The 26759-nt window shown below is 43.1% G+C and overlaps 1 protein-coding gene and 1 non-coding gene across 13 annotated transcripts in view; both read right to left on the bottom strand.

Moving 5' to 3' along the window:
* Positions 1 to 633: 633 nt before the first annotated feature.
* On the bottom strand, positions 634 to 732 carry LOC118144024 (small nucleolar RNA U13). The gene has a single exon (XR_004728491.1). It is a non-coding gene; the product is annotated as a small nucleolar RNA U13 (small nucleolar RNA).
* A 13467-nt stretch (positions 733 to 14199) lies between these two features.
* Positions 14200 to 26759, bottom strand: part of TRA2A (transformer 2 alpha homolog) — a 27838-nt gene continuing 15278 nt past the window's right edge. For 11 of the 12 annotated variants that reach the window (XM_078342551.1, XM_078342555.1, XM_035253636.3 and 8 more), the window contains 5 exons: positions 23965 to 24153; positions 19006 to 19121; positions 15615 to 15743; positions 15228 to 15295; positions 14200 to 15069 (listed from right to left, as the gene is read on the bottom strand). In XM_078342551.1, coding sequence (XP_078198677.1) covers positions 15059 to 15069; positions 15228 to 15295; positions 15615 to 15743; positions 19006 to 19121; positions 23965 to 24153 — 513 coding nt within the window. In that variant the 3' untranslated portion in view covers positions 14200 to 15058. Of the gene's footprint in view, positions 15070 to 15227; positions 15296 to 15614; positions 15744 to 16302; positions 16478 to 19005; positions 19122 to 23964; positions 24154 to 26759 lie in introns of those variants that run through there. The other variant, XM_054237161.2, reaches the window with a different exon arrangement.

Here is a 26759-nt window from a genome sequence, read left to right as displayed (position 1 = left end):
ACCTCTGGCATGATACTTTGAGTCCATGCAAATATCCTTTTCTCCATTAACTGTTTGCCCAATGGCTATGGAATCTGTTGATAAACGTTGTGTGAATCTGTTATTATACTGGGAATTGTAAAAAAATGATTTTCTAATTTTTCTTTTTTTTTTTTGAGATGGAGTCTCGCTCTCTCTCCCAGGCGGCAGTGCAGTGGCGTGATATCAATGCAGCCTCCACCTCCCTGGTTCAAGTGACTCTCCTGCCTCAGCTTCCCAAGTAGCTGGGATTATAGGCACACACCACCACGCCTGACTGATTTTTGTGTTTTTAGTAGACACAGGGTTTCCCCATATTGGCCAGGCTGGTCTCAAACTCCTGACCTCAAATGATCCTCCCACCTCGACCTGCCAAAGTGCTGGGATTATAGAAGTGAGCCACCGTGTCTGGCCTGATTTTCTAATTCTATCATTTGTACATTTATTAACTGGCACTCACCTGTATAAAGCTTTACCTTTTTCTTTCCCACCCTGTGTGTGTGTGTGTGTGTGTGTGTGTGTGTATATATATATATATACACACACACACACACACATATACACACACACAAACATATATATACACACAGTTTTTTCTCCGTTATTTTCTTTTCACATCAGACAGGTAACTTGCTGGTGTAACAAGGTTCAAAGGAGATATATCTCACATGAGCATGAAAATTCAAGCATTGTGCTTGTGAACAAAAAAATGGTCAGCCTATTTATTTATTCATTTGAGACAGGGTCTCACTCTGTCATCCAGGCTGCAGTACAGTGGCAAATCATGGCTTGCTGCAGTCTTGATCTTCAGGCTCAAGCGATTATCTCACCTCAGCTTCCCAGGTAGCTTGGTCTTCAGGTGTGTGCCACCGTGCTTGGCTAATTTATTTACTTATTTATTTTTATTAGAGATAGGATGTCACATTTTGCCCAGGCTGGTCTCCAATTTCTGGGCTCAAGCAATTCTCTCACCTCAGCTTCCCAAAGTGCTGGGATCACAGGTGTGAGCCACCATACCCAGCCCAGCTTTTATTTTCAAGAGACAGAGAGACTGTATGTACATGTGTATGTTTGTGTATATGTGTGTACGCTATATACACCTACATATATATATGGTGTGCACACATGTGTAGGGAGCACCCTTTATTTGTGATATATGTTTATAAATATTTTCTTTAGTTTATCATTTCTCTTCTGATTTTGTTTATGGTGTTTGTCAGTTTTTATTTCTATTATCAGTCTCTTTTATTGTAACTAGATTTTTAGTGTTTGGAAAGGATATTCCCACATCCAAGTTATAAAGAAATTTACATAGTGGCATGGTTTTATTAATTGCATTTATATCACTGCATTATTCTGTATTTAAATGTATGGTCATCAGCTGTCCCAATATCATTTCTTTTTTCTTTTTTTTTTTTTCTGTCCATGAGGCATTTTATTTGTAAATATATGTATTACATCCCTAGAAAAAGAATCCCAGGATTTTCCCTCCTGTGTGTTTTCTTTTTTTTTTTTTTTTGAGATGGAGTTTCGCTCTTGTTACCCAGGCTGGAGTGCAATGGCGCGATCTCAGCTCACTGCAACCTCTGCCTCTTGGGTTCAGGCAATTCTCCTGCCTCAGCCTCCCGAGTAGCCGGGATTACAGGCACACGCCACCACGCCCAGCTAATTTTTTGTATTTTTAGTAGAGACGGGGTTTCATTCACCATGTTGACCGGGATGGTCTCGATCTCTTGACCTTGTGATCCACCGGCCTCGACCTCCCAAAGTGCTGGGATTACAGGCTTGAGCCACTGCACCCGGCCTCCTGTGTGTTTTCGACTTGCTTCTTTATGGTCCATGATGCCAGCTGAGGTTGTCAATGCAATAAAACCAAACTGGCAGGACGGAAGCAGATTATTCTGCCATTTTTCTAGATCTTCAAGTTGCACATCCAATCTAGGGCTGATCATACCACACTTGTTTAGCCTGCCTGTGAGGTTCACAACAATTTTCCCAGCTCTGTGATCATCAATAATTTCAAATTCGCCAATGTAACCGTGGTTCATCATCACAGTGAGAAACCGGACAATGACTTTGGAGCCCGGCCTAAAAGGCACCTGGTGTTTGCCTCTCTTTTTGGCATTGTTGATGCTCTTGAGAGCATCAGCCAGGACATTCATGCACACCATTGTGGTGGCACGGAAAGATGGTGGAAAACCCAACATCATTTCTTAAAACATTCATCATTTCTCCAATGATTTCAGAAGGCTATCTTTATTAAATATTAATTTTCCGTACATATATCAGTCTACTTCTATGCTTTCTCTTCCACTGATCTGCCTGCCTATTCATAGACAAAAATGCTACTGTTCTAATTATGAAATCTCTTTTTATTTTTACTTTTTAGAGTCAGGGTCACCTGGGCTAGAGTGCAGTGGCATGATCACAACTCACTGTAGCCTTGACATCCCAGACACAAACAATCCTCCTACCTCCTGCCTCCCCAGTAGCTGGGAACACAGGCCTGGCTAATTTTTGTATTTTTTTAGCGTCTGGGTTTGTCATGTTGCCCAGGCTGGTCTCAAACTTCTGGGCTCACGCAATCTGCCTGCCCTGAACTTCTGAAGTGCTGGGATTATAGGTAAGCCACCACACCTGGCCCTGTGAGGTCTTACAGTATGTTTTAATGTCTGGTAAGGATGGTCTTTCTTTGTAGCTTTCCCCTCAAACATTTTCCTAGCTATTCCAACAGGTTTAATTTTGCATATAAAATTTAGAATTATATTATTTTTCATTCCCTAAAAATTAGATTTTTTTTTTTTAGTCTAACTCTGTCGCCCAGGCTGGAGTGCAATGGCATGATCTCAACTCACTGCAACCTCTGCCTCCTGGGTTCCAGTGACTCTCCTGCCTCAGCCTCCCAAATACCTGGGATTACAGGCGTCTGCCACCACACCTGGCTAATTTTTCTATTTTTAGTCAAAACAGGGTTTCACCATGTTAGTCAGGCTGGTCTCGAACTCCTGACCTCAACTGATTAGTCCACCTTGGCCTCCCATAGTGCTGGGATTATAGGTGTGAGCCACCATAGCTAACCAAAATTAGAAAATGTTTAATAATAGAATTGTATTATCTATCTCCAGGGAAAAAAAACTCACATTTGCTATGAACCTGAAACTGCTCTAAAAAACAAAAAACTTAGGAGAATCACTTGAACCCAGGAGGCAGAGATTGCAGTGAGCTGAGATCCTGACACTGCACTCCAGCCTGGCAGCAGAAAGACTCTGCCTCAAAAAAGAAAAAATAAATAAATAAATAAAAATTAAAAACTTGATAGAACGAAAGGGTTGTGTTGAATTTATACATTAATTTGGAAAGAACTGTCATCTCTGTGATGTTCTATCCAAGAATAAAGTTGTTTTTTCTTTTTCTTTTATATATATATGTATTTTGAGATAGAGTCTTGCTCTGTCACCCAGGCTGGAATGCAGTGACCCTGTCTTGGCTCACTGCAACCTCTGCCTCCCAGTTCAAGCGATTCCTGTCTCAGACTCCTGAGTACTGAGAATTACAAGTGCACACCACCATGCCCTAGCTAATTTTTGTACTTTTTTTTTTTTTTTTTGAGATGGAGTTTTGCTCTTGTTACCCAGGCTGGAGTGCAATGGCACGATCTCGGCTCACCGCAACCTCCGCTTCCTTGCTTCAGGCAATTCTCCTGCCTCAGCCTCCTGAGTAGCTGGGATTACAGGCACGTGCCACCATGCCCAGCTAATTTTTTGTATTTTTAGTAGAGACGGGGTTTCACCATATTGACCAGGATGGTCTCGATCTCTTGACCTTGTGATACACCCGCCTCGGCCTCCCAAAGTGCTGGGATTACAGGCCTGAGTCATTGCGCCTGGCCAGGAACACCTTTTAGAATCTGATGGAAGCTTTTAACTTAACTTAGAAAGAAAAAATAGACACAAAGCCGGGTGCAGTGGCTCAACTCTGTAATCCCAGTACTTGGGAGGCTGAGGTGGGCGGATCACCTGACCTCAGGAGTTCGAGACCAGCCTGGCCAACATTGAAAACCCCATCTCTACTAAAAATACAAAAATCAGCCAGGTGTGGTGGTGTGCTCCCGTAATCCCAGCTACTCGGGAAACTGAGGCAGGAGACTTGCTTGAACCTGAGAGGCGGAGGTTGTAGTGAGCCAAGATCATGCTATTGCACACCGGCCTGGGCGACAGAGAGTGGGACTCTGTCTCAAAACAAACAAACCAAAAGGGCCAGGCGCGATAACTCCAGCCTGTAATCCCAGCACTTTGGGGGAGGCTGAGGCGGGCGGATCACGAGGTCAGGAAATCGAGAACACCTTGGCCTATGTGGTGAAACCCCATCTCTACTAAAAATACAAAAATTAGCTGGGTGTGGTGCACCCACCTGTAGTTCCAGCTACTTTTGGAGCTGAGGCAGGAGAATAGCTTGAACCCGGGAGGCAGAGGTTGAAGTGAGCTGAAATTGGCCACTGTACTCCAGCCTGGCAACAGAGCAAGACATTTGTCTAAAAGATAAAAAATTTCAGTTAACACTTTGTTTTATCATGACACCCTTTGTTATCTAAAAGTAGAATAGGCTGGGTGCAGTGGCTCACACCTATAATCCTAACACTTTGGGAGGCCAAAATGGGAGGATGGCTTGAACCCAGGACCAGTCTGGGCAGCATAGCAAGTCTCCGTCACTGCAAAAAAAAAAAAATTAAACAATTAGCTGAGAGTAGTGGCAGCACCAGTAGTCCTAGCAACTCTGAAGGCTAAAAAAGGGGAATGGATTGAGGCCGGGAGTTCAAGGCTGCACTGTTTTGTTTTTTGTTTGTTTGTTTGTTTTGAGATGGGGTTTTGCTCTGTCACCCAGGCTGGAGTGCAGTGGCTTGATCTTGGCTCACAGCAGCATCGGACTCCTGGTTTCAAGCAATTCTCCCATGTCAGCCTCCCAATTAGGTAAAATTACAAGGGTGTGCCACCGTGCCCAGCTAACTTTTGTATTTTTAGTAGAGACAGGGTTTCATCATGTTGGCCAGGATGGTCTCACTCCTGACCTCAGGTGATCCACCTGCCTCGGCCTCCCAAAGTGCTGGGATTACAGGCGTGAGCCACCATGCCCAGCCAAAGCTACAGTGTTGTGATTGCACCACTGCATTCTAGCCTGGGTGACAGAGCAAGACCTTGTCTACCAATAAATAAATAAAAGTAGAGGCTGGTCCGAAGGTAGTGAGTTGCCTCAATTGATTGTTCACAGTCAGTTACAGATTGAACTCCTGTTCTACTCTTTCCCCCCTTCTCACTACTGCACTTGACTAGTCGTAATAAAAATAAATAAATAAATAAATAAAAGTAGAGTAAGCCTTAGGTTACAAAGGGCTTAATTTAGTTAACGTTTACTTAAAATGGAAAATATAATTTAACATTCTTGGGTGGGGTGTGGTGGCTCACACCTGTAATCCCAGCACTTTGGGAGGCTGAGGCGGGTGGATCACCTGAGGTCAGGAGTTCGAGACCAGGCTGACCAACAAGAAGAAACCGCATCTCTTAAAAAAATAAAAAATAAAAATAATTTAACATTCTTTTTTACATCAATTCAGTCTGTCTTGAAAGTCAATTTGGCCGGGCGTGGTGGCTCATGCCTGTAATCCAAACACTTTGGAGGCCAAGGCAGGTGGATTACCTGAGGTCGAGAGTTCAAGACCAGCCTGACCAACATGGTGAAACACCATCTTCTAAAAAAAAAAAAAAAAGAAAGAAAGAAAGTCAATTCATAGTATTGACTTAAATATATTAGGTACTAAAGAAGTTCTAAGAATACGTTATATGAGCCAGGTGTGGTGGCTCACGTCTGTATTCACATCACTTTGGGAGGCCGAGGCAGGCGGATCACCTGAGGCCAGGAGTTCGAGACCAGCCTGACCAACAAGAAGAAACCCCATCTCTACTAAAAATACAAAATTAGTGGGGTGTGGTGGTGTATGCCTGTAATCCCAGCTAATTGGGAGGCTGAGGGAAGAGAATGGCTTGAACCCAAGAGGCGGAGGTTGCAGTGAGCCGAGATTGTGCCATTGCACTGCAGCCTGGGCAACAAGAATGAAACTCTTGTCTCAAAAAAAAGAATAACTTACATTAAAAGATTTCTGCTCTCTGTAGCTGTCAAAGTATATTAAAAATTAACGTTTCCTCGCTGGGCATGGTGGCTCACGCCTGTAATCCCAGCACTTTGGGAGGCCGAGGCGGGTGGATCATGAGGTCAAGAGATCGAGACCATCTCTACTAAAAATACAAAAATTAGCTGGGCATGGTTGCGCGTGCCTGTAATCCAAACTACTCAGGAGGCTGAGGCAGGAGAATCGCCTGAACCCAGGAGGTGGAGGTTGCGGTCAGCCGAGATCGCGCCATTGCACTTCAGCCTGGGTAACAACAGCGAGAGTCCGTCTCAAAAAAAAAAAAAAAATTAACGTTTCCTTTATTGGACTTGTGCTACAGAAAAAAAATTAATGTAAACCCTGACTGTGTACATTTAATCAAAACATTACAATATTACTCTCAAAATGGTGAACTTTTTGTGTTCAAAGGAAGATTTTGTTTAAAAAATGTCAATTTTATGTGTATAAACTAAACCTCAGTAAAGCTGATTTTGAAGAGGGGCATAGCTCGGTCCAGTGGTTCACGTCTGTAATCTCAGCACTTTGGAAGGCTGAGGCAGATGGATAGTTTGAGACCAGCCTGGGCAACATGGCGAAATCCCGACTCTACAAAAAATATACAAAAATGAAAATGACTTTAACCTGGGAGGTGGAGATTGCAGTGAGCTGAGATCTTGCCATTGCACTCCAGCCTGGACAACAGAGTAAGTCTCTGTCCTCCGTCTCAAAATCAATATTTAGATAAAGACAGGAATATTTCAGATTAAAGGAGAATGAGAAGACATGATAACTGAATACAAGTCATGATCTGGGGTTTTTCTTTTTAAATTCTTTTTTTGAGATGGAGTCTCATTCTGTCACCCAGGCTGGAGTACAGTGGTGCAATCTTGGCTCACTGCAATCTGTGCCTCCCAGGTTCAAGTGATTTCTCCCACATTAGCCTCCTGAGTAGCTGGGATTACAGGTATGTATCACCACGTCTGGCTAATTTTTGTATTTTTAGTAGAGATGGAGGTTTCACCATGTTGGCCAGACTGGTCTTGAACTCCTGAACTCAGGTGATCCTCCAGCCTTGGACTCCCAAAGTGCTGGGATTACAAGTGTTAGCCACCGTACCAGGACAGTTTTTAAACTCTTTTTAAGACATAATTTAAAAAATAGTTTCAGGCCGAGCGCGGTGGCTCACGCCTATAATCCCAGCACTTTGGGAGGCTGAGGCGGGTGGATCACAAGATCAAGAGATGGAGACCATCCTGATCAACATGGTGAAACCCCGTCTCTACTAAAAATACAAAAAATAATCTGGACATGGTGGCGTGCACCTGTAGTCCCAGCTACTCGGGAGGCTGAGGCAGGAGAATTGCCTGAACCCAGGAAGCGGAGGTTGCAGTGAGCTGAGATTGTGCCATTGCACTCCAGCCTGGGTAACAAGAGTGAAACTCCATCTCAAAAAAAAAAAAAAAAAAAAGTTTCATTGTTTTCAATCATAGGGAGCTATACAATCATTTGTTAGCCATTTTGCTCTCTCTCTCCCTTTTTTCTTTTTGGAGACTGTGTCTTGCTCTGCCCAGGCTGGAGTACAGTGATGGGATCTCTGCTCATTGCAGCCTCCACCTCTCAGGCTTAAGTGATTCTCCCGCCTCAGCCTCCTAAGTAGCTGGGATTACAGGCTCCCACCACTATGTCCAGGTAATTTTTTGAATTTTCAGTAGAGATAGGGTTTCACCATGTTGGCCAGGCTAGTCACGAACTGCTGACTCATGATTGGCCCGCCTCAGGCTCCCAAAGTGCTGGGATTACAGGCATGAGCCACCATGCTCAGACAATATTTAATTTTTTTATACTTACAAGTCAGTTACTTTATAGATTGCTTCCTAATTGGGGGATATCTGATTTTTTCTGATTATAGCAGTAGTGATACCTATTTTTTGTGAAATATCACCAGTGTCTTTAGTGCATCAGGAAGTACATGCTGTCCATTATTCCCATTACTGTTGATACTAACTTTAATCACATGGTTTGATCTACCACATTTCTCCAGTGTAAAATTACAATGTTTTTTATTTGTAATGTTGTGAAGATATATTTTCAGATTATATAAATTCCTTGTTGTTCCTGAAATTTTTACATCCTAGTCTTAGTACCCAGCAGTCTTGCCTTATCAACTATAATTATCATGGTTGCCAAATAATAATGTGTAGCCTTTTTACATTTATATATTAACCCACCTATAATTTGTATTGTTGTAATATTTTATGAGAGAAGAGTCTATTTTCCAAATAGCCATATACCATCCTTTACTGATTTGTTATTTTCCCATGAAAATAGAATGCCTTCCAGGTCACAACACCTCAAAAAAACAAAATAAAATGCCACCTTTATCATATTAGTATGTAAGTTTTCTTTCCTTTTTTGAGACAGGGTCTCATGCTGTCACCTAGGCTGGAGTGCAATGGCAAGACCATGGCTCACTGCAGCCTGTATCTCCCAGGCTCAACTTACCTTCCCATCTCAGCCTCCTGAGTGGCTAGGACTACAGGTATGCACCACCAAACCCAGCTAATTTTTTATTTTTTGTAGAGATGGGGATCTCACTATGTTGTCCAGGCTGATCTTGAACTCCTGGGCTCAAGTGATCCTCCTGCATCAGCCTCTCAAAGTGCTGGGATTACAGGCATGCACCACCACGTCCAGCCTACATCAGTTTTCATAGGTACTTGGATCTAGTCTGGACTCTTCCTGATTGTTTATTCATTCCTAAATATATTCTTCCGTGTGATTTTTTGGAATGATTTCACTGAACTCCCCACCCCAGCCCCAAATCTTGTAGGGACTACTATAAACTGTTTAATAAGCCCTTTCCCCTTCTGTGTGGGAATTTGGCCTTTCATTAAATTTCTAGTCGTTTCTCTAGCACCCTGATAAGGATAATGTGGCAACTATGTTACAGCATTGCTTGTGGTAAAAACGATTTCACTGGTAAATTGCATCTGGACTGGAGACTATAAGTATCCAATGGACATACTGCATTTTAGGTACAATGACGTAAGAGGCATGTGTCAGGAAGCTTGGAAGCTATGCCTGTGGGTACTAGGTCATAAAACTTTTTTTTTCATATTTTTTTGAGACAGTTTCACTCTCGTTGCCTAGACTGGAGTGCAATGGCAAGATCTCGGGTCACCAAAGCCTCCATCTCCCGGGTTCAAGCGATTATTCTCCTTCAGCCTCCCAAGTAGCAGGGATTACAGGCATGTGCCACCACGCCTGGGTAATTTTGTATTTTTAGTAGAGATGGGGTTTCTCCATGTTGGTCAGACTGCTCTTGACTCCCGACCTCAGGGAATCTGCCCGCCTCAGCCTCCCAAAGTGCTGGGATTACAAGTATGAACCACTGCACCTGGCCCTGGGTCATAAAACTTTTAAAACCAGATGTCTCAGGCCAGGCGCCGTGGCTCATGCCTATAATCCCAGCACTCTGGGAGCCCGAGGCGGGTGGATCACCAGGTCAAGAGATCGAGACCATCCTGGTCAACATGGTGAAACCCCGTCTCTACTAAAAATACAAAATTAGTGGGGTGTGGTGGGGTATGCCTGTAATCCCAGCTAATTGGGAGGCTGAGGCAGGAGAATTGCTTGAACCCAGAAGGTGGAGGTTGCAGTGAGCCGAGACTGTGCCATTGCACTCCAGTCTGGGTAACAACGACGAAACTCTGTCTCAAAAACAAACAAAAAAAACAGGTGTCTCGTGCACTTGCATGATGTGAATCTCACGTCTCCTCAGACCTAAGCTGTATTGCTGTGTGGACTGCTACAAGGTTTCCTGTGGAATGCCTGGCACTAGACTACTACATGCTGCTTCCTATCCTGTATTTTTCTTTCTTTTTTTTTTTATAGAGACGGGGTTTCACCATGTTGGCCAGGGTGGTCTCCATCTCTTGACTTCGAGATCCACCCACCTTGGCCTCCCAAAGTGCTGGGATTACAGGCGTGAGCCACCGCGCCCAGCCTATCCCGTATTTTTCTTTCTTTTTTTTTTTGACATGGAGTTTCGCTCATTACCCAGGCTGGAGTGCAATGGCGCGATCTCGGCTCACCGCAACCTCTGCCTCCTGGCTTCAGGCAATTCCCCTGCCTCAGCCTCCTGAGTAGCTGGGATTACAGGCACGTGCCACCATGCCCAGCTAATTTTTTGTATTTTTAGTAGAGACGGGGTTTCACCATGTTGACCAGGATGGTCTCGATCTCTTGACCTTGTGATCCACCTGCCTCGGCCTCCCAAAGTGCTGGGATTATAGGCATGAGCCACCGTGCCCGGCCTAGATTGGTGTATATTCTTACAGATCTTATTCGATGTACAATATTATAATTTAAAAGCCAAATACTTTGCAGCGCATGGTGACTCATGCCTTTAATCCCAACACTTGTTTGAGGCTGAGGCAAATGAATTTTCTTGAGCCCAGGAGTTTGAGACCAGCCAAGGCAACATGGCAAAGCCCTGTCTCTACAAAACAATACAAAAATTAGCCAGGTGTGGAGGCGTGTGCCTGTAGACCCAGCTATTTGGGAGGCTGAAGTGGGAGAATTGCTGTGAGCCCAGCAGGTTGAGGCTGCAGTGAGCTGTGATCACACCACTGCACTCCAGCCTACGTGACAAAGACCCTGTCTCAACACAAAACCACCAGCAACTTTCACACAAGTGTTTCCCGGAAGACAGACTGCAGGTTTTTCAGATTTATTTTAGGGCTCTTGGACCCAAGTAAGATTAAGTAGGAACCACGGTTGTAAGGAGTTAAGAGAACCAACAGCAGCAGTTTTTCTTACCCATCAGTTGAAAACACTTGGATCTTTTTTTTTTTTTCTGAGGTGGAGTCTGGCTCTATTGCCCAGGCTAGGGTGCAGTTGTGCGATCTCGGTTCACTGCAACCTCCGCCTCCCGAGTTCAAGAGATTCTCCTGCCTCAGCATCCTGAGTAGCTGGAATTACAGGCGTCTACCACCACACCAAGCTATTTTTATATTTTTAGTAGAGACAGCATTTCACCATGTTGGCCAGGCTGGTCTCGAACTCCTGACCTCAGGTGATCCACCTGCCTTGGCCTCCGAGTGCTAGGATTACAGGACTGAGCCACTGCACCCAGCCACACTTAGCTCTTAATAGTAAACAGAAAAAATGGAGGTTGAGAAATATCTAAGCTTTTATTTCTATTTTGAGTAGTTATGCTCAAAATCACTTTCTGCCTCAGAGTCCCAGGTAGTTGTAACTACAGGTGCACACTACTGAGGTCAGCTCCCTAGTGACAAAATATATTTAAAAAGGACAGGTCTTTTTTTTTCCGTCACGATCAGACTATTACATTTAGCAATCAACAGCATGAGTGCAAAAAAAAAAAAAGAAAAAGAAAAAAATCTACATCAAAATGCATTGTTGGAATGCTTTACACTTTCCACAGAACAGAAATTAAAATAACCTGTTATACAGTTAGTCACAAATATTTGTCTAAATCATATCTTCTTTGTAGCAGCTAGGCCTGGCCACTCTTGTGCTTGGCTGAGTTCACAAATCTGTTGTGACCTGGAGCTTCCCTGTCACTTCTCTGGCTCTCCTCTCCTGCTAAGCTGCTTCCTAATTAAAATCTGCCACTGCCATAGCTACTGCTGCTACTGGAACAGCCATAGCAACCTTGGTTTCATGGTTTGGCAAAGTATTGGCCGCCACCACCATAGAGGCCAGAGCTTCTGCCTCCAAAGTTTTCTCCCTTCATGGGTCCAAAATTTGAAGACTGATTGTTGTAACTGCCAAAATCACTGTAACTTCCACCACCTTCAAAATTGCCTCCATCATTACCAAATCCATTACAGCCATCCCCACTGCCACCATATCCACCACCACCATGGCTGCAATCAGAGCCACCACGACCACTGAAGTTTCCTCCATGACCAAAGTTGTCATTCCCACCGAACCACCTCCACGACCACCACCAAAGTTTCCAGAACCACTTTGACCTCTTTGGCTGGATGAAGCACCAGCCATCTCTTGCTCTGACAGGGCTTTCCTAACTTCACAGTTGTGGCCATTCACAGTCTGGTATTTCTGAATGACAGTCTTATCCACGGAGTCATGGTCGTCAAAGGTTACAAAGGCAAAGCCCCTTTTCTTGCCACTGCCTCTGTCAGTCATTTCAATTTTTCCATACTGTTCAAAATAATCTCTCAGGTGATGTTCTTCAGTGTCTTCTTTAATGCCACCAACCAATTTTTTTTCAGTTAAGTGGGCACCTGGTCTTTGAGAATCTTCTCTTGAAACAGCTCTCTGGTTCCACAACTCTTCCATCCACTTTGTGTGGCCTTGCTTTCATGGCTGCATCCACCTCCTCCACAGTTGCATACATGATGAACCCAAAGCCCCTGGAGCACTTGGTGTTTGGATCTCTCATTACCAGTCTGTGAGCGTTCCCCATTGCTCAAAATGGCTCCTCAGGCTCTCATAGGTTGTTTCAAAGCTCAACTCTCCAATGAAGAGGCTCCTCAGCTGTTCCAGCTCTTTAGGAGATCTGACTTAGACATGATCGCAGTGAGAAGAAAGACTTTAACGATGCTGCTTCGCTGGCGTCCACGGGCAGAAAGGAGCAAACTGACGAACATAAGGACAGGTCTTTGAAAAAAAACTTTTTTTGAGACAGAGTCTTGCTGTTGCCCAGGCTGGAGTCCAGTGGTGCAATCTTGGCTCACTGCAACCTGTCTACTGGATTCAAGCCTTTCTCCTGCCTCAGTCTTCCGAGTAGCTGGGACTCCAGGGACAATAGGCATGTGCCTATAGTTGTGGTAACCAGCTGATTTTATTTTGTATTTTTAGTATAGATGGGGTTTCACCAGATTAACCAGGATGGTCTTGATCTCCTGACCTCATGATCCTCCTGTCTCAGCCTCCCAAAGTGCTGGGATTATAGGTGTGAGCCACCATGCCTGGCCAACATCTTTTGAGACCATTTTGGCCAGAGTGGTCTCCAATTCCTGACCTTGAAGCTTGAGTGACCTTGCTTGACCTCCCAAAGTGCTGGGAATACAGGTATGAACCACCATGCCCTTCTTTTTTTGGGGGGGGGGAGAATGGAGTCTTACTTTGTTGCCCAGGCTGGAGTGCAACAGCATGATCTCAGGTCACTGCAACCTCCGCCTCCCAGGTGCAAGCAATTCTCCTGCCTTAGCCTCCTTAGGCATCCGCCACCGCATCTGACTAATTTTTGTACTTTAGGTAGAAATGGGGTTTCATTATGTTGGCCAGACTGGTCTTGAACTCCTGACCCTAGGTGATCGGCCCACCTCGGCCTCCCAAAGTGCTGGGATTATAGGTGTTGAGACACTGTGCCTGGCTCCTAACACCTTTTTTTAAAGGTCACTTGAAACATCCTCTTATTTTACATTACGGTCATTTAAGTGTGTTTCCTACTAGAATATATTCAGACTTTGTGAAGATATTAACTACCTACCTTTCCTTCAGCATGGTACTAGTACTGAATATTCTCAATATTTATAATTTGTTCTCCCCCAAAAGACAAGAAAAATAAGGGTTTTCAAAGACCAAAGAAGAGACATGAAATAACATTCTGGTGTTAAAAAAATACATTTTTTAGGCCAGGCACGGTGGCTCACGCCTGTAATCCCAGCACTTTGGGAGGCCAAGCCGGGTGAATCACGAGGTCAAGATACCGAGACCATCCTGGCCAACATGGTGAAACCCTGTCTTACTAAAAATACAAAAAAATTAGCTGGGTATGGTGGCACGCACCTGTAGTCCCAGCTACTTCAGAGGCTGAGGCAGCAGAACTGCCTGAACCCAAGAGGTGGAGGTTGCAGTGAGCTGAGGTCACACCACTGCACTCCAGTATGGCGCCTTGGAAAATTAAACCCAAGGATGGGTAAACTTTTGAATAAATATGTACTGGGGAATGTGAGGGAAAAAGAAAGACCAGTTCCTCAATTGTTGTATTTTCTCCATTGTACCACAATAAAGAGACAGTCCCATTTTCAAAGAAATTAACTTTTATTTGAGACTACTTTTCCCCACAGGTATCTTCTAAGGACTCTATACTATATGATAACCTGCTTTATCCACTGTCTCAATACCAAAATTTCTAACAGCAAATTATACAACTGCTCTAGGTAATAAATAAGAGCTATCCTTCACTAATTAAGGTAATAAACTTCAATAAATTTTACAACAAAAAAAATCACACTTCAGTTTTTAAGTTTTAACAGATGTATTTCAAATACAGCATGTTTTACAGGAGCCCACAAGCTTTTCATCTCTTAAAAAAAAAAAGACTTAATTTTTAGGGTTCAAAAATCCCGTTCTTCAAAAGATGTATCCAAGTGTTTTCTTCTATAGCTTCAAACTTTCTACACTCAACTACCTGACTGTTCCATGCCACCCCAGACAAACCTGACATGAATGAATTACTTCATATGTTACTATATTCCCCAAAAAAAAAGTTAAAAAATGAGCTACTCATAAATGCAGATCTCTAATACAATATCTAACACAAAAGAAGCTATAAAAACACAATTTTTTCCTTATTTGATTAGCCAGAAGTTTATCTCGGCAAAAGCAAAAAATAATAATAATAATAATAAAAATACAAAGGGTAACACTGGAGTTCCTGTTATACTCAAGACATTTAACTATTCAAAATGACAATTACATCTTTAAGAGTATAATAAAAAGGGTGGAAAACAGCAACACAATTGACAAAAGTGTAGATGCTAAATAAACCAAAGCTTTTTTTTTTTCTTAACGAGTAGGAAGAATCCGAAGCTTGGGGAAATCTCAGAATTTAAAAAAAAAAAAAGAGGAAAAATGTCCTTAATTGCAACCATTCCGTTTTCAGTAGCGTCCTAAAAGAAAAAAAGCAAAAAAGTAACAATTATAGTTTAATATGCCTAGTATTTTTCCAACTATTAACTGCCACCTTCCACCTTCTCCCCTAATATTCTAAAGTAAGCCATTAATTAGAAATGAGGTTTTTTAATGCTACAAATCAAAGTTCACATACTTGGGCTGTAGGAACGAGATCGTGATCGTGATCTGTATCGACTATAATAAGGAGAAGGTGATCGTCTTCTGTAAGAAATGAAAGATTACTTAGCATACTATATAATCACTCCACTGAGGCAGATGAAAGTAAAAATTTCTCAACATTCAAAATAATAAGGTACCCTAAGATGATAACTACTTAATATTCAGTTCTCTTTGGGCCAATGAGAACAGAAAGTATATGGCACAACAAAACAGTGACATATACAGTTAACCTCTGTTCCCAAAGCATCATATATAATCTATTTTAAAAACCAAGTTTTCATTTGTATGTATCAAACATAAACGTGCCAAGTAACACTACTATCATCTAATTAAGAACAGAAAGCTCAAGTTAAAACATTACCTGTACCGGTAATCATAGTCTTCATATCTGTCATACCCACGATCATAACCTCTATCATAGTAAGAATCTCGACGTCTGCCACCACCTCCACCTCCACCGCCGCCGCCTCCTCCACCACCACCACCACTACTGCAGAAAAATGTAAAAATTCTGCATTAGTTTGAGTAACTATTTTCCAGGACACTTTAATACAAACTGAATGGCTTAAAAAACAGAAAAGAAAGAACATCCCTTTTGTGCAAAATTGCCTTCATATCTCATTTTACTGACTCCCACGGTATTCTGCTTTGCCTTCTTTTTCTTTTCTCTGGGGCTCCTTTATTTGCTTTGCCTTCTTATTCACTACATACATAACCAAGAACGCTTTCACAGAACTCTCAAAACTAACTACTCTTCTATTAATGCACTGCCCAAATCAACAAAACTTTTCCAACAAATTAAAATGATGAAGCACTGTGCTGAGCAGCAGTATAAAAATGCTAAGATGCATCCCTACTGTTAAATGAGACAGGTAAAATAAATAAATAAAGCACATCCCTGTGACTAAAAGGCAATAAACACCAAGAATTTTTTGTTTTTTTTTGAGACAGAGTTTCGCTGTTGTTACCCAGACTGGAGTGCAATGGCATGACCTTGGCTCACCGCAACCTCCGCCTCCTGGGTTCAAGCAATTCTCCTGCCTCAGCCTCCCGAGTAGCTGGGATTACAGGCGCGCACCACCATGCCCAGCTAATTTTTGTATTTTTAGTAGAGACGGGGTTTCACCTCGTTGTCCAGGAAGGTCTCGATCTCTTGACCTCGTGATCCACACGCCTTGGCCTCCCAAAGTGCTGAAATTATAGGCGTGAGCTACTGCGCCCTGCCTAAACACCAAGAATTTTAAAGTGACTAACTCTGGGCACCAAAGAGAATACCAGGGCTTTTATTCCCAAGAAATACCTCTGTGAATACTGCTTTTGGCTATAAAACATGATTAAAAACCGTGTGTGGCCGGGCGTAGTGGCTCACGCCTGTAATCCCAGCTACTCCAGAGGCTGAGGCAGGAGAATTGCCTGAACCCAGGAGGCAGAGGTTGCGGTGAGCCGAGATCATGCCATTGCACTCCATCCTGGGTAACAAGAGCAAAACTCCGTCTCAAAAACAAACAAACAAATAAAACAAACCCCGTGTGTGTGTGTGTGTGTGTGTGTGTGTGTGTGTGTGTGTGTGTTTGAGAGTCTCACTCTGTCTTAGTGCAGTGGTACAATCTTGGGTCACTGCCACCTCTGCCTCCCAGGTTCACGTGATTCTTGTGCCTCAGCTCCCAAGTAGCTGGAATTACATTTGTCTGTAACCACACCAGGCTAAGTTTTGTATTTTTTAGTAGAGACAGGTTTTGCCATGTTGCCCAGGCTGGTCTTGAACTCCTGGCCTCAAGTGTTCTGCCTGCCTCAGCCTCCCAAAGTGCTAGAATTAGAGCTGTGAGCCACTACACCAAGCTCATATTTGTTTTGATCATTGTTAAAACTGTAGCATTGGGCTGGGGCACAGTGGCTCATGCCTGTAATCTCAGCACTTTGGGAGGCTAAGGTGGGTGAATCACTTGAGCCCAAGTGTTCAAGACCCACTCGGGCAATATAATGAGACCACTTCTCTTTAAAAATAAAAACATTAAAGCTGGATGCTGTGGCTCACGCCTGTAATCCCAGCACTTTGGGAAGCTGAGATGGGGGTAATACGAGGTCAGGAGATTGAGACCATCCTGGCCAACAAGGTGAAACCCCGTCTCTATTTAAAATATAAAAAAATAAAATAAAATTAGCCAGGTATATCCCAGCTACTCAGGAGGCTGAGGCAGGAGAACTGCTTGAACCTGGGAGGCGGAGGTTGCAGTGAGCTGAGATCATGCCATTGCACTCCATCCTGGGTGACAGACTCTGTCTCAAAAAAAACAAAAACAAAAACAAAAACATGATGGCATACACCTGTAGTCCCAGCTACTTGGAGGCTGAGGTGGGAGGATTGCTTCAGCCTAGGCAGCAGCAGTGGTTGCAGTTAGCCAAGGTTGCTCACAAGGTGCCACAGGTTTTTTTTATAACCTGCCTCCAATCTTATTCTTTAGCTTATGAGGTGTGACCTTGGCTCAGTGCAACCTCTGCTTCCCTGGCTGAAGCAATCCTCCCACCATGGCCTCCCAAGTAGCTGCGACTACAGGTACATGCCACCATATTTTTAGTAGAGATGGGGTTTCACCATGCTGTCCAAGCTGGTCACAAACTCCTGGGCTCAAGTGATCTGCCCACCTCAGCCTCCCAGTGTTGGGGTTACAGGTTTTGAGCCACCATGCCCAGCCTACTGTGGCATCTTTTAACATTTTTAACAAATGCTAAAATCAATAAAATCTGTCTTATACGCAGAGGCTTCCCTAGGTCACATAACAAAAAGAGAATCAATATTTAAACAGCAATATGGGCTGGACATGGTGGCTCACACCTGTAATCCCAGCACTTTGGGAGGCTGAGGTGGGCGGATCACAAGGTCAGGAGTTTGAGATCAGCCTGGCCAACACAGTGAAACCCTGTCTCTACTAAAACTACAAAAAATTAGCTGGGTGTGGTGGCAGGCGCCCGTAATCCCAGCTACTCGGGAGACTGAAGTGGGAGAATCACTTGAACCTGGGAGGCAGAGGCTGCAGTGAGCCCAGATCATGCCACTGCACTCCAGGATTGGCAAGAGTGCGAGACTCCATCTCGAAAAATAAAATAAAATAAATAAATAAAAAATGAGCACCATATGCTATTTTACTAGTATCGAATAATTTTTCTGCTTGTATAGTACTAAGAGCTGAGCAACGTTTGGGGAAAAAAAGCCAGGACACACTTTTGATAGTTTTAATTTATTCTGTTCCTTAAATATATGTGTGTAAAAATAAAGACTGGCTGAGGCAGGTGGATTACAAACAAACAAAAAATGCATTTAACTTTTAACTCTATCCTGGCACGGTGGCTCACACCTGTAATCCTATACTTTGGGAGATCAAGGTGGGCAGATCACTTCAGCCCACAATTTCAAGACCAGTCTGGGCAACAAAGCGAAATCCCACAAGGTAAAACCCCATCTCTACAAAAAAACACAAAAATCAGCTGAGCATGGTGGCATGTGCCTGTAGTCCCAGCTACCTGGAAGGCTAAGGCAGGAGGACCGTTTAACCCAGCAAGCAGAAGTTACAGTGAGCCAAGGGGCTCCATGGCACCCCGGCCTGGGTCACAGAGTGAGATCCTGTCTTAATCCCACCCACCTTGCCAAAATCAATTTTAAATACGGGAAAAAAATTTTCTCTTCTGAATAATCAAAAATTTGTACATATTTCTGGTGGATTTCTTAGTTTAGTTTAGGATACTTGAACTCTTACTGGGTTGGTCTGCCCATGTAGATGCCTGGTGTAGGTGTGTGCGCTCTCTTGGTGATAGAATAATCCACTCGAATTCTTCTACCATCCAGCTCCATTCCATTTGCTCTTTCCATAGCCTATAAAGGAGAACAGGCACAGTAAGTTAGGTATAGTTAACCAGTCTTGAAGTAATCATTAAGCACAAAGTATTTGTAGTCCAGATAAACTCATGATTTTGAAAACGACAGCAATGTAGCTTGTACAGGGCGTTGTATAGACAATTATAGACCTCAACAATGTCCAGAAACATTTTAATTTACTCAGTACAAACAGTACTTAACAAAGTTTCCCAAATAATTTTACAGTTCTGGTTCAATTTCCACTTCCTACTCCATGAGATTAACAAGAGAAATGAAGATTGAAGTCTCTTCAAGATAAATTTTTTTGTAGGCTGCCCAGGTAGACTGCCATTTCATACTGTCTAGTCTCCAGCAATTTCATGTACAAAGACTGATTTCAGAACATTAAAAAGGGTTAGCTAAGCTTTATACAGGTTCTTTTTATAATGTGCCCCCAATAGTTTGTAGTCTAATATACTGATAAGACTCAGCGAGCAGCCAAGAAGACATGATCCTAAGAGACAAGTATACATGTATGATAATGCCTTTCAGCTTTTTACTGAGATTGAACTAACAGAAGTACAATAAAGTAATAAAACTACACAATTTTTATGTATTCACAAGTATTTCTCCATAAGACTCCCCCATAAACTAAAGGTCATTAAAGAGACAGGCTGGCAGTGGCAAGATCATAGTTCACTGGTCTCAAACTTCTTGGCTTATGCAATCCTTCAGCCTTAATCTCCCGAGTAGCTAGGACCTGTGCCACCATGCTCGGCTAATTAAAACAAAAAATTTTGGTAGAGAAGGGGTTTAAACAGTATTCCATTCAATGGACTGCATGGATTCCATCCTTCCATCCATCCATCCATCCACCCACCCAGCCACCTACCCACCCATCCGAGATGGAGTCTCACTCTGTCGCCAGGCTGGAGTGCAGTGGCACAATCCCAGCTCACTGCAACCTTAGCCTCCCAGGTTTAAGCGATTCTCCTTCCTCAGCTTCCCTAATAGCTTGGACTACAGGTGAACGACAGCTAATTTTTTGTATTTTTAGTAGAGACAGGGTTTCACCATGTTGGCCAGGATGGTCTTGATTTCTTGACTTCGTGATCTGTCCACCTCAGCCTCTCAAAGTGCTGTGATTACAGGTGTAAGCCACAGCACCCGGCGTGCATGCATTTATTTTGTAGAGACAGGGTCTCAATATGTTGCGCAGGCTGGTCTCTAACTCGTGGCCTTAAATGACATTTTTCCACCTCAGCCTCCCAAATTGCATGAGCCACCCTGCCCAGCTTAATTCTTGAAGATCAAGAGATTTCTCTTTGATCTCTTTCAAAAGAACAACTCTGAGAGTATTATTTGTTTCTGGGACAAGTAATACCCTCAGAGTATTAAAAAAACTACCCAATTTTTTTCCTATTCTCTCACATACACACATATATATTTGTAGAGACCAAGTCTCCCTGTGTTTCCCCAGGCTGGTCTCAAACTCCTGGGCTCAAGTCATCCTCTTGCCAAAGTGCTATTAGAGGCGTGAGCCACCACACCTGGTCCAGTTTTTAAAAAGAACATTATATCACACAAATGTCTGCAAAAGCAAAACTGCAACAAATTTAACAAATTTTCCATTTGAAGTTTCAACAATCAAAATTCTCGAAGTTGATCTCTCCTCACCTCACTCTAAGCCTCAAAAAAAGAAAAAAAAATCTCTTAAGTACTTCTTACTGTAACAGGGTGAGAAGCTTATGTATTTATCTTAACCATATACACACTATTAGTTTTGTCGCTTCAGTGAAATTTTCAGAATCAGGGAGTAGTCAAAAAGGAATAAAAATTTTTAAAAGATTTAAAAAAATCACTTTAGACAAGTGCAGTGGCTCATGCCTGTAATCCTAGCACTCTGGGGAGGCCAAGGAGGGCAGATCATTTGAGGTCCGGAGTTTGAGGTCAGCTTGGGCAACAGGGCGACCAAAAAAAAATTACAAAAATTAGCCAGGCAAGGTGACGTGCACCTGTTGTCCCAACTACTCAGGAGGCTGAGGTGGGAGAATCACTTGAACCTGGGAAGCAGAAGTTGCAGTAAGACTAGATGGTGCCACCACACTCCACGCAGCCTAGGCGACAGGGCAAAGAACGAGACCTCATCTCAAAATTAAAAAAAAAAAAAAAATCACTTCAGAAGGCCTGTCCCTAAAGACTGGGGGCAGTCTCAGCCATTGAGAAGAAACCATACAACATGCCTTTGAGGTGAGGATTCAACCTGGGCAACTGAAAAGAGGAACTGCAATTTAGCTGACAAGCCTAGTCAAGCCACTCCTTAACTAACACATTGCCACCTAGTGAACTTAAAGGAACTTCTATGTAAAAGAACACTAAGTAATTGCTCCTGTTTTTAAAGTTACCATTTTAGTTTTTTTTTTGGGAGATGGAGTCTTACTCTGTTGCCCCGTGCAGTGGCAAGAACTAGGATCCTGCAACCTCCGCCTCCCAGGTTCAAGCAATTCTCCTGCCTCAGCCTCCAGCGAAGCTGGGATTACAGGTTCATACCACTATGCCAGCTGATTTTTGTACTGTAGTTAGAAATGGGGTTTCACCATGTTGGCCAGGCTGATCTCAAACTGCTGACCTCAGGTGATCCACCTGCCTCAGACTCCTAAAGTGCTGGCTGGGATTACAGGCTTGAGCCACTGCACCCGGCCTGCCATTTTAGCTTTATTTAGAAGTGTAAGTCAGGGAAGGGGAATCAAGAGATATACATGTTTCACATTGAAAAAAAAATTAAACTGTGTTCTTGTTTGCACTTTGTAACTTTTATTTCAGGTCAGATATCCTAGTATTTATAAATTGACACCTTCCTTGAGAACAGAAATACACAAATTACAAACATGTAACAGAAAAAAAAAAAAAGCCGTAAAACAGACAAATTTAAGGCAGTAACGTGCCTATGACATAAAGGACTTAATAACTGAAGTACTAGTTTATTAGTTACCCAGGGTTTCTCAACCTTAGCACTATTGACATTTTGGACTTACTGAGTCTATGTTATGGGGTGCCAGATTGTATACTGTATGGTATCTAGCAGTATCCCTGGCTTCTAACCACCAGATGCCAAGAGGTTATTGTTTTTGAAAGATAGCCTATTAAGGTCTAATAAAACTTATAGATACATACAAATATATATATTTTAATTTAGAAGACAGAAGAAAAGGTGTAATAAAACTTTAATAATGAGCTTTAAATTCCTTAAAACGCAATTTTCTAAATCAATTATCATCAACTTTTAGTAAAGAGATAGTGGCTGGGTGCGATGGCTCACGCCTATAATCCCAGCACTTTGGGAGGCCGAGGCAGGTGGATCATGAGGTCAAGAGATCGAGACCATCCTGGTCAACAAGGTGAAACACCATCTCTACTAAAAATAAAAAAATTAGCTGGGCATGGTGGTGCATGCCTGTAGTCCCAGATACTCAGGAGGCTGAGGCAGGAGAATTGCCTGAACCCAGGAGGCGGAGGTTGCGGTGAGCCAAGATCGCGCCATTGCACTCCAGTCTGGGTAGCAAGAGCGAAACTCTGTCTCAAAAAAAAAAAAAAAAGAGAGAGAGAGAGAGAGAAAGTGAGCCTAGGCCAGGTATGGTGGCTCACATCAGTAATTCTAGCACCTTTGGAGGCCAAGACAGGAAGAATGCTTGAGGCCAGCAGTTCCAAGACCAGCTCAGACAACACAGTGAGACTCCCTGCAAAAATTTTAAGCAAGCCTACCACTTCCTTTATAATACCTAATATGTTAGAATATCACTATTTTAAACCACTGATATTGATTAGTTCATTATATTAGACAAGTTAAGAAATGGCACTAAAGGACTCGCATTGTGGCTCACACCTGTAATCCCAGCACTTTTGGAAGGCTGAGGCAGGAGGATCACCTGAGGTCAAGAGTTCAAGACCAGCCTGAGGCCAACACGGTGAAACCACATCTCTACCAAAAATACAAAAAAAATTAGCTCAGCGTGGTGATGCACGCCTGTAGTCCTAGCTACTCAGGGAGCCAAGATCGTCCTACTGCACTCCAGCCTGGGTGACAGAGGAAGAGTCCATCTCAAAAAAACAAACAAACAAACAACAACATACTAAAAAGTGTCAATTCTTTTCATGTACTATTTTTTCCAATTATTGAACAGAATGACACACAAATATTTAGAGAATAGAAAAATGTTCCTTCCTCATTATAGATATACAATTAAATATATCAAATCTAAACATCATAGATTTTTAAAAGTTAATTTAATTATCTGTTTAGAGCATCAATATGGCTTATTCAAAAGAGAACACTTACACCATACACTTTTCCCATTAACTTAAATAAGTATAGCTCACTTCACATGACCAGATTTCAATTAGGATATGCCAAGTCAGAGAGCATAACTGAAAAAAGTGAAACAATGGTCACTCCAACTGTAATCCTGAGAGGCAGAGTGTCAATCAGGTCAGAATTAGAAAGAACACAATAGGCCAGGTATGGTGGCACATGCCTGGAAACCCAACACTCTGGGAGGATCACCTGAGGCCAGGAGTTTGAGACCAGGCTGGGCAACATAGTGAGACCTCATCTTTCAACAAAATATTATCTGGGCATGGTGGCCCACATCTGTAGTCCCTGCTACTCAGGAGGCAGAGGTAGGAGGACTGCTTGAGCCCAGGAGGTCGAGGCTGCACTCCAGCCTGGGCAATAGCAAAATCAGCAAGATCCTATATTGAAAAGATAAAAAAGAGGACGCAATGCTAACGGAAATAAGTCTGTTAATCAACTTTTCACACTAATTCAGTACTATCAGGCATATAAAAGACAACTTAAATTTACCTCCTTTGAGTCATCTATTCGCTCAAAATATACAAAAGCAAATCCTCGAGATCGCCCCGTTCGCTGATCATAAACCACATTGACACCACTCAATGGTCCATATCGAGAAAATACTTCACGAAGATCTCTCTCTGTTGTGTACAAACTGAGGCCAAACACTCCAAGGCAAGTGTTGGGATCTGGGTTTGCCTATTGAATAAAAATATTAAGTCCAAATTAAATCAAAATTATAAAAACACAGAAATATTTTGTTTAGAACACCTCATCCAATACACAATAAATATAATGTTTCTAGTTATTTGGAGATAAGATTTTTTTTTTTTTTTGAGACGGAGTTTCGCTTGTTACCCAGGCTGGAGTGCAACGGTGCGATCTCGGCTCACCACAACTACCACCTCCTGGCTTCAGGCAATTCTCCTGCCTCAGCCTCCTGAGTAGCTGGGATTACAGGCATGCGCCACCATGCCCAGCTAATTTTTTGTATTTTTAATAGAGACGGGGTTTCACCATGTTGACCAGGATGGTCTCGATCTCTTGACCTCGTGATCCACTCTCCTTGGCCTCCCAAAGCGCTGGGATTACAGGCTTGAGCCACTGCGCCTGGCCTGGAGATAAGATTTTAAGAGAACGAAAACAGATGAACCATAGTTTACAATTCATAGTGCCCTCAAGGCCTTCTTTGGGATATGCTTGCTGTTTATAGCCTGAATTAAAACATTCCTACTCTCCAGCCCAGCAAATTTTTATAATGTATCCTAAAATTGTTGTCATCCCAGCACTTTGGGAGGCTGAGGCAGGTGGATCACCTGAGATTAAGAGTTCGAGACCAGCCTGGCCAACATGGTGAAACCCCATCTCTACTAAAAATACAAAAATTAGCTGGGCATGGTGGTGGGTGCCGATAATCCCAGCTAACTCCAGAGGCTGAGGCAGGAGAATTGCTTGAGGGACATGGAGGCTGCAGCAAGCCAAGATAGCGCCATTGAAGTCCAGCCTAGGCAACAACAGTGAACTGCATCTCAAAAAAAAAAAAAAAAAGTATCCTTAGTTTAATTCCATCTTTCTAATTTATTCAAATGCTTTACACCACTTACAGATTTGTACCTAATTTGACCTCATCTGTAACTGTTCATTTAGACCCCCTCTCCTCTATTTTCTTTCTTTCTTTTTTTTTTCCCCTGAAACAGGGTCACACTCTGCTGCCCAAGCTAAAGTTTAGAAGCCTGATCACGGCTCAATGTAGCCTTGGGTCTCCTTGGGCTCAGGCAGTCCTCCCATCTCAGCCTCCCAAGTGGTTGGGATTACAGACATAAGCCAATATGCCTGGCCCATTTTCATTCTTTAGCAAGGATATTCTTTCAGTGTTCCCATAATCCAGATTTTAGGAATAAATTTATAGATTTCAAAATATTAAATAATGACATGCTCTACCACAGTTAAGTTAGTCAGTATCCTGTGGGAGAAGCATAGCACAGCATGTTAACATGCTCTAAGAACTTCAGAGTCAGGCAGCCTGGTTGAAACCTAGACTGCCAGTTAGCAAAAACTAAACCAAAACCCCTTCAATGTCATGCATCCAAGAATCAATTTCTTTCTTTCTTTTTTTTTTGAGATGGAGTCTTGGACTGCCACCCTGGCTAAAGTGCAGTGGCGTGATCTCAACTCACTGCAGTCTCCACCTCCTAGGTTCAAGCAATTCTCCTGCCTCAGCCTCCTGAGTAGCTGGGACTACAGGCAGGACCCACCACTCCCGGTTAATTTTTTTTGTATTTTTAGTAGAGACGGAGTTTCACCATGTTGGCCAGGATGGTCTGGAACTCCTGACCTCAGGTGATCCATCTACCTTGGCCTGCCAAAGTGCTGGGATTACAGGTGTGAGCTTTTTCTTTTTCTTTCTTTCTTTTTTTTTTTTGAGACGGAGTTTTGCTCTTGTTACCCAGGCTGGAGTACAATGGCGTGATCTCGGCTCACCACAACCTCCGCCTCCTGGGTTCAGGCAATTCTCCTGCCTCAGCCTCCTGAGTAGCTGGGATTACAGGCATGCGCCACCATGCCCAGCTAATTTTTTGTATTTTTAGTAGAGACGGGGTTTCACCATGTTGACCAGGATGGTCTCGATCTCTTGACCTCATGATCCACCTGCCTCAGCCTCCCAAAGTGCTGGGATTACAGGTGTGAGCCACCGCGCCCGGCCAGGTGTGAGCTTTTTAACTACTTTTTAACACTCAAAAGTGATAAAAAGAAAAATATACTCCTGGTCGGGCATGGTAGCTCACACTTGTAACCCCAGCACTTTGGGAGGCCAAGGAGTGGGGATCAGCTGACAGGAGTTTGAAATGAGGCTGGCCAACAGGGCGAAACTCTGCCTCTACTAAAAATACAAAAATCAGCCAGGTGTGGTGGTGGGTGCCTATAATCCCAGCTACTAAGGAGAGTAAGGCAGGAAAATCACTTGAACCCAGGAGGTGAAGGTTGGAGTGACCTGAGATCTCGCCATTGCACTCCAGCCTGGATGACAGAGCAAGACCTCTTCTCTCAAAAGCAAACAAAGAAAAAAAGTAAGCTTACTAAGACGGTGGCATTTCCTTCATTTTGAAAGCTAAAACAGCTTATTAAGAATGTTTCCAGGGCCAGTAGCAGTGGCTCGTGCCTGTAATCCTGACACTTTGGGAGGTCGAGGCAGGTGGATCACCTGAAGTCAGGAGTTCAAGACCAGCCTGGCCAACATGGTAAAACCCCACCTCTACCAAAAACACAAAAATTAGCTGGGCATGGTGGCGGACACCTGTAATCCC

This window comes from Callithrix jacchus, chromosome 11 (genome assembly GCF_049354715.1).
Source record: "Callithrix jacchus isolate 240 chromosome 11, calJac240_pri, whole genome shotgun sequence".
NCBI lineage: Eukaryota > Metazoa > Chordata > Mammalia > Primates > Cebidae > Callithrix > Callithrix jacchus.
The sequence above is the reverse complement of the archived record's forward strand: the minus strand, read 5'-3'. Positions and strand labels throughout refer to the sequence as shown.